The sequence below is a fragment of the Acipenser ruthenus genome, chromosome 56 (genome assembly GCF_902713425.1).
Source record: "Acipenser ruthenus chromosome 56, fAciRut3.2 maternal haplotype, whole genome shotgun sequence".
Lineage (NCBI taxonomy): Eukaryota > Metazoa > Chordata > Actinopteri > Acipenseriformes > Acipenseridae > Acipenser > Acipenser ruthenus.
The window spans coordinates 6,958,671-6,973,670 of record NC_081244.1 but is presented as its reverse complement, the minus strand read 5'-3'; the positions used below and the strand labels follow the sequence as shown (position 1 = coordinate 6,973,670).

Genomic DNA, 15,000 nt, shown 5'->3' with positions numbered 1-15,000 from the left:
CAGCAGAGGGGAGACAGAGACACGTGTCTGTCACTGATGTCCGTGCAGTACTACTGAATGACCAGCAGAGGGAGACAGAGACACGTGTCTGTCACTGATGTCCGTGCAGTACTACTGAATGACCAGCAGAGGGAGACAGAGACACGTGTCTGTGGTAAATTATTCAGTAATTGAGAGCTCTGTTGGAATGAACACGGGGGGGGGGGGGGGGGGGGGGGACACTGTTATTTTCTGGCAGTAATTGTTCTTTGTAAACGTTATTCTTTATAAACCAATGTTTGTCTTGTGTTTTTTATTTATTTTATTAATTTGAAGGCGAGTACCCGCGAAAAAATGCATTTGTTCGCCGGTTTTGTACTTTCATCGCTGAAACTTTTCAGGTGTCTTCTGTTGAATCCGATGTTTTTATTTATTTATTTATTTATTTATTTATTTATTTTGGCAGCTATAATTGTTGGCAATATACGTTTTTTCAGCGTGCAATTTGTTTCTGTTTTCAATTACATTTGATGCAATTCATGTATTTATTTTATATATACATAGATAGCATATATATATATATATATATAATATTATTTTACATATGCATTAATAAACAAAAACAAATAAAATAAAACACTATGACGACGATATTTTATTTTTAGTGGATATATATATATATATATATATAATATAATTTTATTTTTTTTATTTTATTTTTTTTAATTTATTTTATTTTTCGGGTGAGGTGGGATAGCGGGCGTCAATTTAAAAATAAAGCCGGGTCGGGGTACGTGCGCGCCGCCGCGGTTCCGGGGGGGGGGGGGAGTGACGCTGTGTTAGATCTGGCGTGCGCGCCCTGCCCGGGGCTCGAGGCCGGACCGCGAGCTCGCTCAGTTGTTCCGCGCGAGTCGCCGCTTCAGTCGGTGTGAGAGAGACGGAGTGAAAAATATATTAATAAATAAATAAAATAAACATAAAATGAAACCAATTCTCAATAAAAATGAGCTGCAATATCCCTCCGAGTGATGAGCCACATCGTAACAGAACTCCACTGGTTTTGGAATTAACTATCAAAATGTGCGGCTAGTATTACTGGATACTGTATTCAAAAAAATATATATATATTGAAAAAAATAAATAAAAATGACCGTTTCTTCTGCTCAGACAAAACCCCGACACTGGCCGCTGTGAGAAAAAATAAATAAATAAAAAAAAAAAAAGGTAATTAAACATTTTTTTTTTAAACCACTGCATATTTCTTTTCAGTGTTTACATGTATTAATTATTCGACGTGTCTTTTTTTTTTTTTGGTAAAATACATTTTAATAAAAACCGTGGTCTGGAATTTTAAAACGGTCGTGTGTTTTTTGAGAAAACCTGTGTGCAGAAAACAAAATGTGATTTTCTTATGTAACAAAGAGACTTGGTGTGCTTTTGTGTTTAAGAATAATGATACCGCCATGGTTGACGGCAATAATATTAATGATTTTGAGTTAAAATCACAAAATGATTTATTACTAACAGTAGCACAGCCCGTATTGAATCGTCATCAAATGTATACTTGTGACAGGATCACATACAACAACATTGGATTATGATTCTCAATATTGTTTTACGTTTGAAATCTTGCTATTATTAAGACCACAGATCATCTAGACTTTTCATGTTGTGTTCATGTTTGATAAAGCACGGTAGCCGGTATTTAAAAATCAAAACAAACCATAAGAAAACGGCCATCATAGTTAAACTGTATTAGTGTTGGCTTTGCATCATCGATATGAGGTGGTATACAGTAATTTGAATTGAATTGTTACATTTTTTTTAAACCCTAAGTGGTTTTAGTTTAGTCGAATTATAAAAAGGTTGTTTATTGAATAATTTATATATCGAAACGTTGGGCAGCTGGCTCTTTGAGCATATATATGTATATAGAGACAGACAGACAGAAGTGTCTTGATTTCTCCAATTGCAATGCAGTTCGGTTCCATTCCTGGTTTTGCTCTGTCTCACAAGACGCTCCACAGCTTGTTACCTATAAACCCTGGCCTGGGGGCTGATCAAGCTGGTAGTAAAACCTGGACTGGGTGACACCGCTGTGCATTAGGAGTCTGATTCCCATCCCAGAGCGTAGAAATTAGCTGGCTTGCGCAGTGTTTGTGTAAGGTGCAGTTATGTGAGTTTTTTTTTTTTGCCAGTGCAGAGGTCACAGGTGTGCACAGTATAGACACCAGAAGCCGCCACGGCTTTCTCGTTTTAAAGAGTGTCACCTGTCCTGCTTTCGAGTTCAGAGTGCTGAAAAGCTGCTGGTGAGTTGATGATATCACGTGGTCCGTGTGAGTGAACCTGGCCTGCCTTTCAACAGCGTGGTTTCAGTATTTATTGATTTGTATGTTGTATGGGCAGCAGTGTGGAGTAGTGGTCAGGGCTCTGGACTCTTGACCGGAGGGTCGTGGGTTCAATCCCAGGTGGGGGGGACACTGCTGCTGTACCCTTGAGCAAGGTACTTTACCTAGATTGCTCCAGTAAAAACCCAACTGTATAAATGGGTAATTGTATGTAAAAATAATGTGATATCTGTATAATGTAAAATAATGTATAATGTGATATCTTGTAACAATTGTAAGTCGCCCTGGATAAGGGCGTCTGCTAAGAAATAAATAATAATAATAATAATAATAATATGATTGGGGTAAAGCTGTTGATTAATCTCCAAACAGCTCATGGTATTTTCTTTCATAACTTCCGAGCGCTCAGTCAAGATTTTTCTTTTTCTCCTGAACCCGCGGCAAATTTTAAGAGAGAGAGAGAGAGAGCGGACAAACTCGTTTGAAGCCTGAAACGTGACCCAGATTGAAGCTGCTTGTGATGGCTTACTCCTCCCTGACCTTTGACCTGCACCAGTAAAGTTTGTCGTTGGTTTTTTTAATGCTGCTGATAAGATTTCTCAATTCTATAGCTTCATAACTGTGTGCGATCAGTGACAGTCTGTGTTCAACGTGAATTGTGTTTTTGCAACTTAAGTCTGCTGTTGAATAAGTTTCCTTCTGTCTGGATACAGCAATGTATTTGGCCGATGGATGCTAACATGTAGCTTGTCTATATATATATATATATATATATATGAACTATAGTGTTTATTTCTTCCATTTGATAGGTGGCTCGTATTATTTTATATAATGATGTGCCTGTCTCTCTTATATATTTTAGTTTATTACATTTTATGCAAAATATACTATATACAAGGTTGCTGTCCTTGCCTGCCAGATTATATATCTATATTATTATTTATTTCTTAGCAGACGCCCTTATCCAGGGTGACTTACAATTGTTACAAGATATCACATTATTTTTACATACAATTCCCCATTTATTCAGTTGGGTTTTTACTGGAGCAATCTAGGTAAAGTACCTTGCTCAAGGGTACAGCAGCAGTGTCCTCCACCTGGGATTGAACCCACGACCCTCCGGTGAAGAGTCCAGAGCCCTAACCACTACTCCACACTGCTGCCCGTTTGTTATTTATTTATTTCTATTACGTCTGAATGCTAAACTATCTAGGTGATGCAACACCTTTGATCGTAACTCTGCAGAAGCTAATATTTTAGGATTGAGACATTAATTTAATATCTATAATACCTACATGCTTCCCTTGGGTCACCTGGTCTGCCAACACAGCCTCATGTTTCACTGCTGACGACTCCCTACTTAAAACTGGACCCTGAAAGCCCCTCTGCTTGCATTAAAGACCTCAAGGCCTGGATGTCTGCCAATTTTCTTCAGCTGAACGCTAGCAAATCTGAATTCCTTCTAGTAGGATCTAAAACTTAAGAATTTCAATATAGCTGCCCTAAACCTCAGAAACTGACTGCAGCTGCCTTCCCCAACCGCAGGACGAAGCCTTGGTGTGCTTCTGGACAGCATCCTCTCCTTTGATGCCCTCCTCAGTGGTCAAATCTTCCTTCTACCGTCTTCGAAACATCTCCAAAGTCTGTCCCTTGGAGATGTGGAGATACTCTGTCATGCGTTCATCTCTTCTCGACTCCTGCAACTCTCTCTATGGTGGTCTTCCGTTACGCGCCATACACAGACTGCAGCTGGTTCAAAATGCCGCTGCTAGGATCCTCGCCAGATGTAAAAAAAAACGTGATCACATCACCCCCCCCCTGCAATGCCCTTCAGGTCCAGTTTGTCTCTCCAACCTGCTGACCCGCTATGCCCCTGCTGAGCTGAGGTCCTCCGACTCTGGCCTGCTTGTTATCCCCATGCAAAAGCGCGCCCCACTCGGAGAGAACGCTCGTTTAGCTTCAAGGCTCCGACTCTCTCTCTGGAACTCTCTCCCAGCTTCAGTACGTGACGCTCCCACCGTCGCTCGCTTCAAATCAACACTCAAGACCCGCCTGTTCTCTCTTGCTTTCCATGCTCTTTAAGCCTGATATCTGTTATTAGCTGCTGTGTTGCTGCTACTATTATTATTATTATTTATTTCTTAGCAGACGCCCTTATCCAGGGCGACTTACAATTGTTACAAGATATCACATTATACATTATTTCACATTATACAGATATCACATTATTTTAGATACAATTACCCATTTATACAGTTGGGTTTTTACTGGAGCAATCTAGGTAAAGTACCTTGCTCAAGGGTACAACAGCAGTGTCCTCACTGGGGACTGAACCCACAACCCTCCGGTCAAGAGTCCAGAGCCCTAACCACTACTCCACACTGCTGCCCCTTGTGCTATTATCAAGTGTTATGCACTTTTCACTGTATTGTAATAGGCATTTATTTAATTTTTTTACTGTATAATGCATTTCTCTGTAGTTTAAAGTATTATGGATTTTCTTGTTACTTGTAAAGCGCTTTGTGATGGTGGTCCACTATGAAAGGCACTATATAAAATTAAGATTGATTGATTGATTGATTGATTGAAAAAACAAAAAAATGATGAACATACTTGGCTCTACTGATGCAGTCTTACAGTAAGACCTGTTTCTGTTTTTTTTTTTGTCCACTCTCTCTAAGTAGCTGCGTCTGTCAGACCTTGTCTTGGATTAATAGCGCATTTTAAATTCAGTTTATATTGCCATGTGGTTGACCGGAGCCTGGCTGATGCAGTTTAGATTAAAAACGATTTTGTTTTTGCGGGGGTAGTCTTTGATTTTCTTGCTCTGGCTGTGCGGTTGATCTCTCACTACAGTTGTGCTTTTAAATTAAAATGATTGTATGGTGGCTGAGCTCAGATTTCCCCAGGTTGACTGTGAGATGCCTTTGTGCTGAATGCTCTTAAAAACAAACAAAAAAAAGGTTTATTCTTTATCGATGTTGTAAAATTAACAAACAGAGCTGCATGAATTCAGAGCGCCTGATCATTATTATTATTATTATTATTATTATTATTATTATTATTATTATTATTATTAGGCAGATGCCTTTATCCCAGGCGACTCACACAGGTGTTACAGGGCAGCACAAGGTACAAGGTTACAATGCAAAAAACACAATTTTTAAACACAGCGTAGCTGACAATTGGTGCAAATGCAAATGCAAATATGGGGGAGGGGGAGGGGGAGGGGGAGGGGGTCTGTATTGGGGGGTCAGTGCAGAGTTTGGTTATCGTAAAGTTTTGGCATGGAAAATGTTTTTTGGTTTCGTGGTGGATAGCTGATTGCTTTTGCACGGTTTATTATTAAGTATTGATTAATTGGCGATTGTGTTTTGAGGTGAAAGATGGCAGCTGGCACAACGTTTTAGTCCTTTTTTTGCATTTGGTTCTGCGTACTCAAGATTGAAAGAGGCTTGAATCTCAGACTGAATTGTGGGGCTCTGTCTGTGTGTGTGTGTGTGCCTGTCTGTCTGTCTGTCTGCTTGTCTGTGTGTGTGACTGTCTGTGTCTGTCGTCTGCTTGTCTGCGTGTGTGTGTCTGCTTGTCTGTGTGTGTGTGTCTGCTTGTCTGTGTGTGTCTGCTTGTCTGTCTGTGTGTGTGTCTGTCTGTCTGTGTGTGTGTCTGCTTGTCTGTCTGTGTGTGTGTCTGTCTGTCTGTGTGTGTGTCTGCTTGTCTGTCTGTGTGTGTGTCTGCTTGTCTGTCTGTGTGTGTCTGCTTGTCTGTCTGTGTGTGTGTCTGCTTGTCTGTCTGTGTGTGTGTCTGCTTGTCTGTCTGTGTGTGTCTGCTTGTCTGTCTGTGTGTGTCTGCTTGTCTGTCTGTGTGTCTTCTTGTCTGTCTTTGTGTGTGTGTCTGCTTGTCTATCTCTCTGTGTGTCTGTGTGTGTGTGTGTCTGCTTGTCTGTCTGTGTGTCTGCTTGTCTATCTGTCTGTGTGTCTATCTGTGTGTGTGTGTCTGCTTGTCTATCATATGTAAAACAGTGGCACTGCCCCTTTTTAAAGTGTCTGGGATGAGCAGTGAAGTCTCCCTGTATACTCTGAGACAGAATTACAAAAAAAAAACAAAAAAACAGAAGCATGCTGTCTTGAGTATTAAAATGTGCACCAGTCGCAGCTTCCAGTGCACATTTTACTGCAGGATGCATCAGCCCCACCCCACCCTACCCACCTGACTGATACTCCACATGACACACTGCCAGAGGCAGCAGAACACACATCGAATTATTAATGAAACAACCCAGTACTGTCAGACCAGCTCAGCGTTGTGCAGCTCAGCGTTTTACACAAAAAGCACACTTCCCATTCTCTAGACCACAGACCACAGACACAGTCTCTGCTTTACGAGGCCCAGCGAATTAGACATATATTAGTGATGTGATCCAGCCCTCTGAAATGTCTTTATAATATATAGCACTAGACCCTGATATTGATGCAATCCAGCCCTCTGAAATGTCTTTATAATATATAGCACTAGACCCTGATATTGATGCGATCCAGCCCTCTGAAATGTGTTTATAATATATAGCACTAGACCCTGATATTGATGCGATCCAGCCCTCTGAAATGTGTTTATAATATATAGCACTAGACCCTGATATTGATGCGATCCAGCCCTCTGAAATGTCTTTATAATATATAGCACTAGACCCTGATATCGATGCGATACAGCCCTCTGAAATGTCTTTATAATATATAGCACTAGACCCTGATATTGATGCAATCCAGCCCTCTGAAATATCTTTATAATATACAGCACTAGACCCTGATATTGATGCGATCCAGCCCTCTGAAATGTCTTTATAATATACAGCACTAGACCCTGATATTGATGCGATCCAGCCCTCTGAAATGTCTTTATAATATACAGCACTAGACCCTGATATTGATGCAATCCAGCCCTCTGAAATGTCTTTATAATATATCTATATATGTTAGTGTGTCTTTGGAGAGAAAGGAGACAGTCTAGACAGTTTTTTCTCAGTTTTTGAATATTTCAGCAGTTGTTGTCTGTTGTGCTCCAATGACCTCGCAGCTCGGATCACAAGCTTGGGTGCGTTTCAGTAAGCTGTTGGTTTTTACTTCGGATACGCCCAAGATACAGAACAGCCCTCTGCTATACAGTGTCTGTCTGTCTGTGTGTGTGTGTCTGTCTGTCTGTTTCTGTGTCTGTGTCTGTCTCTGTCTCTCTGTGTGTGTCTGTGAATGTGTATCTATCTGTCTGTTTATGTCCGTCTGTCTGTGTGTGTGTGTGTGTGTGTGTCTCGGTTGTTTTACGTCTCGTCCGAAGGATGCATCGCTGGTCTCCTTTAAGGGAATGCATCATCATCATCATCATCATCATCATCATTTATTTATTTATTTCTTAGCGGACGGCCTTATCCAGGGCGACTTACAATTGTTTGAAAACATAACAGTACAAAGTATCACATTGCAAAATATATAGTAAATAATGATATGCAAGAGCGAGTTCGACTGAGAGCCGTTCACTTCTATTAAAAATATTTGCTTATGCGAGTCGGTGCATGTAGGAAGTGCGAGAAAGGGGTGAGAATGATTTCAAATAAGAGCAATCACAAAAAAAACGTGAATACAGATACCTGCAGGAGTAAAATCAAACACAAGATCCAGGGAGCAGTTCTAGTTAGGAGCGGTAGTTTAATACGGAAGGTTATGGAGCGGTTCAGAGCAAACACAAGCTGATGCAAGCACTGCTACGATCCGGTGCCATGTAGTCCAGTATAGTGGAGGGTTGTGAGTTTTGCAGGTGCTGTCTGAACAGGTGTGTCTTGAGGAGGCGCTGGAAGGTGGTCAGGGACTGAGCAGTCCTGATATCCGTGGGCAGGTCGCTCCACCACTGAGGGGCGAGGGTGGAGAAGGAGCGGGCTCTGGAGGCAGGGGAGCGGAGTGGGGGGGGGGGGGGGGGGGGGGGTACAGCTAATCCGCCGGTGGAGGGGGCGAGAGGGGGTGTAGGGGAGAAATCTGTAGAGGGAGCAGGCAAGGTCAAGACAAACGATAGGCGACTACAAGAGTTTTGAATGGCTTCCGGTAGACTTTTCGTGATGCAATTTTGTAGTTTCTTTGATTGCATGATGTTAAATAAATCTCTGTAGTTTTTTTTACATGATGTCTCGATCCTAAAATTCTAGGCGAGGCGAAACTTTTGGCCACAGCTGTAGGTACGTAATCAATATCGTGTGTTACAGATCAGGCATTTTCCTGCAGCTCTGTACTGTACAGCACTGGCACCAGGGTGCGTTGGCTCCTCTGTATCTTCATATGTAAGGGAATAACTTCACAAATCAGCAACACATGAAGAGAGACCAGCACTAATGCTGTAAAGCTAACGGGAGGTAAGAGATTTGAAAATCAACGGTCAGGTCTCCTTTAAACCTCCTCTGCTTCGCCATGCGCCTCTCTCTGTGCTTCACAAGGCTGCCCTCTGCTTTATCGTGCTGTGCGTTTCCCCCCGGGTTTTTAAAAGGCTTTGATTGATCCCAGCCTGTCGGCACGAGGCATTGTTCAGCCTCCTCTCAGACTGCCTGTCTCAAGCACTGTCTGCTTCACCAGGCTCTGGAAATAGGAAGGCCACTGCGGCAGCAGAAAAGCGCACAGCGTTCTGGGAGTTGTAGTTCATTTTCTGGCTGTTGGAAATGGGAAGGCCTCTGCCAGCAGAAAAGCGCACAGCGTTCTGGGAGTTGTAGTTCATTTTCTGGCTGTTGGAAATGGGAAGGCCTCTGCCAGCAGAAAAGCGCACAGCGTTCTGGGAGTTGTAGTTCATTTTCTGGCTGTTGGAAATGGGAAGGCCTCTGCAGCAGCAGAAAAGCGCACAGCGTTCTGGGAGTTGTAGTTCATTTTCTGGCTGTTGGAAATGGGAAGGCCTCTGCAGCAGCAGAAAAGCGCACAGCGTTCTGGGAGTTGTAGTTCATTTTCTGGCTGTTGGAAATGGGAAGGCCTCTGCGGCAGCAGAAAAGCGCACAGCGTTCTGGGAGTTGTAGTTCATTTTCTGGCTGTTGGAAATGGGAAGGCCTCTGCGGCAGCAGAAAAGCGCACAGCGTTCTGGGAGTTGTAGTTCATTTTCTGGCTGTTGGAAATGGGAAGGCCTCTGCGGCAGCAGAAAAGCGCACAGCATTCTGGGAGTTGTAGTTCATTTTCTGGCTGTTGGAAATGGGAAGGCCTCTGCGGCAGCAGAAAAGCGCACAGCATTCTGGGAGTTGTAGTTCATTTTCTGGCTGTTGGAAATGGGAAGGCCTCTGCGGCAGCAGAAAAGCGCACAGCATTCTGGGAGTTGTAGTTCGGATTCGGCTGTTTTATTATACCACATAACTTACTGTAACAAGTAAAATTATCGGGGGAGAGGCAAGTATTTGTAGTGGTTTTAAACGTCTTAAGCTTTCCTACTTTCTGATTATAAAATCTAATCTTTTTTTCCTTTTTTTTTGTCTTTCAGGATTTACTTGAAGACATCGCCGTATCCAATTATATTTCTCTCTCTCACTTTCTAGCGGATCCAAAACCAGACAACGCAAAACACTATAAAGATACATATATATATTTATTAAAAAAAAAAAAAATAATAATTCATCGATATTTTCTAATAGTTTTAAGGACTGAAAGTTTACACCCCAAGTTTACAACTTGCTGACAGGATGTCGTGAGGGAGGAAAGGAGAGAGCGAGACAGTTGACTGGAGAAGGAGGAGGAGAAGAAGAGGGGGAGGTAGGCGACAAAACAGAGAGAGGGAGGAAAAGAGGAAGACTTTTTGATGGCGACAGACGCGGGTGAACCAGCTGGCACCGAGGAATCGGAAAAAACTGATGGAGTGAGTGTGGAGAAGAGGAGGGTGCCGGAGAGAGAGGGGGGCAGCGACAGCAGCCCTGGGGGCAACAGGAACGGCGCTGGCCTGGGCAAAACCACGGCCGTGGTCCCTCTGACCGTTTCTACTGCGCTGGTCTCTGCTTCAAGCCCTCCATCTTCCCCTTCCCTGAGAATAAATCAGCCTGCCTCCCGCGGCGGGATGGACGCTAGCGACGCCGTGGGAGCGGGGGTCTCCAAGTCCGGCTCCTCTAGTGGCGGGAGGGAGAACAACAAGCGTTTCTTCCGCAAGAGCGTGGAGCTGTGCGAGGAAGAGGAGGAGGAGAGAGAAATCGCTAAACGGGGCGGCACTCTCACAGAGAGCTCCGACAGCGTGTTTGCCAACATCCCCGGAGCCCCGCTGTCTTCAACGCCACAGCCTGCAGTCCGGCAAACCGGCATCTCCACCCCCGGTAAAGACCGACCGGCCAACACCACCGCCCCCGCCACTGCCGCAGCAGCTGCTGCCATCGCCGCCGCGGCCAGAGTGAGGACGGAGAAGGAGCTGGAGGAGGAGGCGGAGATGAAGGCAGTGGCCACCTCGCCCGGGGGCCGGTTTCTCAAGTTCGACATCGAGCTGGGCAGGGGAGCCTTCAAGACCGTCTACAAGGGGCTGGACACTGACACCTGGGTGGAGGTGGCCTGGTGCGAGCTGCAGGTACTGTGTCATATGTGTGTGTATGTGTGTGCGTGTGTGTATGTGTGTGTGTGCATGCATCTCATGCTGGCTGGCATTGCATTCTTTCACTGAGAGACTGCCAGCCTTAATCCTTTGTTTGGCACAGAGCCACAGGCTGAGACATTGTACAAAAAAGGGAATGGAATATCTGAGCGTTGACTGTCGCGGCCCACTGGAAAAATCACTTCCTCCATTTTCTTTTTTTTTGCCCCACTCTAGCTGTCAGAACTGTTAGTTGTAGCTTGAATTATGTAAATAATGTTTTTTAACTAGGAACGGTCAGTGTTTTGCGCGCGCTAATACAGAAACCCCTTCAGCTCTGCAGACGGCTGTGCAGCACAAGGCTCTGAAAATATTTTAAAAGTATTTTAATAGAACTTCAAAGAACTTCAGGAGTGAGCCAATAGCATGACAAAAACCCTTACAAAGGTTTCCCAGAGTAAAAGCACAGCAAAGTGCAATAAAGCACAGAGAGGTCTGGTAAAGCATAGGGAAGCATTGTAAAGCACAGAGAGGTCTGGTAAAGCATAGGGAAGCATTGTAAAGCACAGAGAGGTCTGGTAAAGCACAGGGAAGCATTGTAAAGCACAGAGAGGTCTGGTAAAGCATAGGGAAGCATTGTAAAGCACAGAGAGGTCTGGTAAAGCATAGGGAAGCATTGTAAAGCACAGAGAGGTCTGGTAAAGCATAGGGAAGCATTGTAAAGCACAGAGAGGTCTGGTAAAGCATAGGGAAGCATTGTAAAGCACAGAGAGGTCTGGTAAAGCATAGGGAAGCATTGTAAAGCACAGAGAGGTGTGGTAAAGCATAGGGAAGCATTGTAAAGCACAGAGAGGTCTGGTAAAGCATAGGGAAGCATTGTAAAGCACAGAGAGGTGTGGTAAAGCATAGGGAAGCATTGTAAAGCACAGAGAGGTCTGGTAAAGCATAGGGAAGCATTGTAAAGCAATGAGGTTTTGAAAGCTAGGTTTTTTTTAATGAACAGCAAAGTAAAAATATTATCATTTAATTTTTTTTTTTTTTTAACATAGCCTGTCGCATTGAATTTCAGACTTGTTATTTCAGTCTCTGTGTGCATTACAAACCATGATTTGAGAACAAGCTAAAACAAGCCTTTCAAGGACTCTCTCTCTCTCTCTCTCTCTCCCCCCCTCTCTCTCTTTTTCTCTCTCTCCTCTCTCTCCTCTCTCTCTTTCTCTCTCTCTCTCTCTCTCTCTCTCTCTCTCTCTCTCCCTCTCTTCTCTCCCTCTCTCTCTCTCTCTCTCTCTCTCTCTCTCTCTCTCTCTCTCTCTCTCTCTCTCTCTCTCTCTCCTCTCTCTCATGAACCCACAAACTCCTTCTTGCAATTGTCAATTCTGCCGGCACTTGCTGCTGAATTGCCAGCTGCTCAATAAAACCCTGATGATGCTGAACTCGGTTTTATTCACAAGCTGTGCTGTGTTTGCTGAGCAGCTGCCTGCGATCCTGCCCGTTGTCTGCCCTGTTGCTTGGGCACGCCACGAAGCGGGCTCGGACCCCTCTGCGGAATAATCGCCTGCCTGTTCTCTTGTCTCTTGTTCTGTGGCCTTCGGTGACCCCCTGTATAACTGCAGACCACTGATGGAGTCGTTCGTGGTTCAGCATGAAGACTCGAGCCTTTGTTCTCTCCTCTTCTTCTTGGTGCTCAGTAAGAGAGAGGCAGTCTTCTGAATGTTAATCAACACTCCCTCACACTGTAAAATAAACACCAGCGTAGTATTACTTATGAATTGATCCGTTGTGCTGGTAATATATCTGGGAAACCACCACTTATTAATTTGGGATGAAACTTGGTGTTGACATTATTTAGGGTATCCAGTTGCTGGGAAATATGGGTCTGTCTGTCTGTCTGTCTACATCCTTCAGTCTGTCTGTCTGTCTACATCTGTCTGTCTACATCTCTCTGTCTACATCCTTCAGTCTGTCTGTCTACATCCTTCAGTCTGTCTGTCTGTCTGTCTACATCTGTCTGTCTACGTCTCTCTGTCTACATCCTTCTGTCTGTCTGTCTGTCTACATCCTTCAGTCTGTCTGTCTGTCTGTCTACATCTGTCTGTCTACATCTCTCTGTCTACATCCTTCAGTCTGTCTGTCTGTCTGTCTGTCTACATCTGTCTGTCTGTCTACGTCTCTGTCTACATCCTTCTGTCTGTCTGTCTGTCTACATCCTTCAGTCTGTCTGTCTGTCTGTCTACATCTCTCTGTCTACATCCTTCTGTCTGTCTGTCTGTCTGTCTGTCTATGTCTCTCTGTGTGTCTGTCTACATCCTTCTGTCTGTCTATGTCTCTCTGTGTGTCTGTATACATCCGTCTGTCTGTCTCTCTGTCGGTCTGTCTCTGTCGGTCTGTCTCTGTCGGTCTGTCTGTCTGTCGGTCTGTCTCTCTGTCAGTCTGTCTCTGTCGGTCTGTCTCTCTGTCGGTCTGTCTCTGTCGGTCTGTCTCTCTGTCCGTTTGTCTGTATGTCCCTGTCTGTCTCTACATCGGTCCGTCTGTACGTGTCGCCCTTAGATTTGTACGCCTGTATTGAGAACCTAAGAAGTTGTTCCCCATCCTGTGATATCCAGCACCTTCCCCACGCAGCTCAGTCAGAAATGAATAGCACTGCTTTCTCACCTCTCCCTGCCTCCATAATAAGCAATCCTTTACAAGATAAACACCCCATTACCAGCATGTTAACTACCCCCAAGTGGGCTATTGATTCATGTGCAAAATGTAGTTAAGCACAGCAAGGGGAGACATTAATGGGTTACCCCCCCCCCCCCCCCCCCCCCCCCACTTTCATTTTTCACAGTAAGTGCTTTGGGTCGGACACACAGCACCCCCAGCAGCCCAGCTTGAGTTTCACATAATTCATTTCTCCTGTTTGCATTATGTGGGAGTCACACCTGAATAAAACCAATCAAAAAGTCAAGACAAAAGAAAATCCGATTGAAATGCAGCGTGTGTGCTCCGTGTCGATTCTCAAAGAATACGCTGTGCAAACTCATACACAGAATCTGCAGGTCTTAGAGTTGCTATGGTGTCTGTTCCCTTTTGAAAGTTTACCCTGGTAAATTTGCACAGTGGTTTTACAGACCCCCCCACCCCACCCCACCCCACCCCACCCCATGGTTAGACTATGCATTTAACGTAGTTTAACATGGTTTCAGTACCTATGCTTTACAATACCTCTCTGTGCTTTACAATGCTTCCCTATGCTTTACCAGACCTCTCTGTGCTTTACAATGCTTCCCTATGCTTTACCAGACCTCTCTGTGCTTTACAATGCTTCCCTATGCTTTACCAGACCTCTCTGTGCTTTACAATGCTTCCCTATGCTTTACCAGACCTCTCTGTGCTTTACAATGCTTCCCTATGCTTTACCAAACCTCTCTGTGCTTTACAATGCTTCCCTATGCTTTACCAGACCTCTCTGTGCTTTACAATGCTTCCCTATGCTTTACCAGACCTCTCTGCGCTTTACAATGCTTCCCTATGCTTTACCAGACCTCTCTGTGCTTTACAATGCTTCCCTATGCTTTACCAAACCTCTCTGTGCTTTACAATGCTTGCCTATACTTTACCATGCTTTCACTGTGCTGTATTACACTTTGCTGTGCTTTTACTATGGGTTAGTTTTCCGTGGCTTGTCTTTCATAGTAATTCTATTACAAATAAACACATTGCAGCCCCCATCTGCTGTGTATATAACCGCGGCACCAGCTGTGTGTAACAGTGCCTTGCTTCCCATGTGATCTCGGATCATGCAGTATTTGTACAGTGGGAGCTATAGTCAAGTACGGAGTGGAAATCTGAGGCTGCAGAGTGTAACAGCAGGGCTAATTCACCAGCCTCTCATCCCTGCCTCTCACCTTCCTCTGGAGCCCTGGGTTCCAATCTGGGGAGTGGCGCAGACAGACAGACAGACACACACACAGACAGACAGACAGATGGACAGTTAATTCACTATATGAGGAGCGGAAGGGGAGTTGAGAGGAGAGCTGTTCTGCTGGACTGCTTTGTAAAAAATATTTGTGCTCGTCACCCCTCTCTGTGTGTCTCTCTCTCTCTCGCATGCTGTGTGTGTCAGTGTGTGTTTTCAGTCTAA

General features: G+C 44.3%; 1 protein-coding gene across 4 annotated transcripts in view; it reads left to right on the top strand.

Moving 5' to 3' along the window:
- Positions 1-850: 850 nt before the first annotated feature.
- LOC117404196 (serine/threonine-protein kinase WNK3-like) overlaps positions 851-15,000 on the top strand; it is a 38,322-nt gene continuing 24,172 nt past the window's right edge. For 2 of the 4 annotated variants that reach the window (XM_059017317.1, XM_034006983.3), the window contains exons 1-2: positions 853-1,203; positions 9,813-10,874. In XM_059017317.1, the coding sequence (XP_058873300.1) occupies positions 10,128-10,874 (747 nt within the window). In that variant the 5' untranslated portion in view covers positions 853-1,203; positions 9,813-10,127. Of the gene's footprint in view, positions 1,204-9,812; positions 10,875-15,000 lie in introns of all 4 variants that reach the window. The other 2 variants (XM_034006985.3, XM_034006986.3) reach the window with 2 other exon arrangements.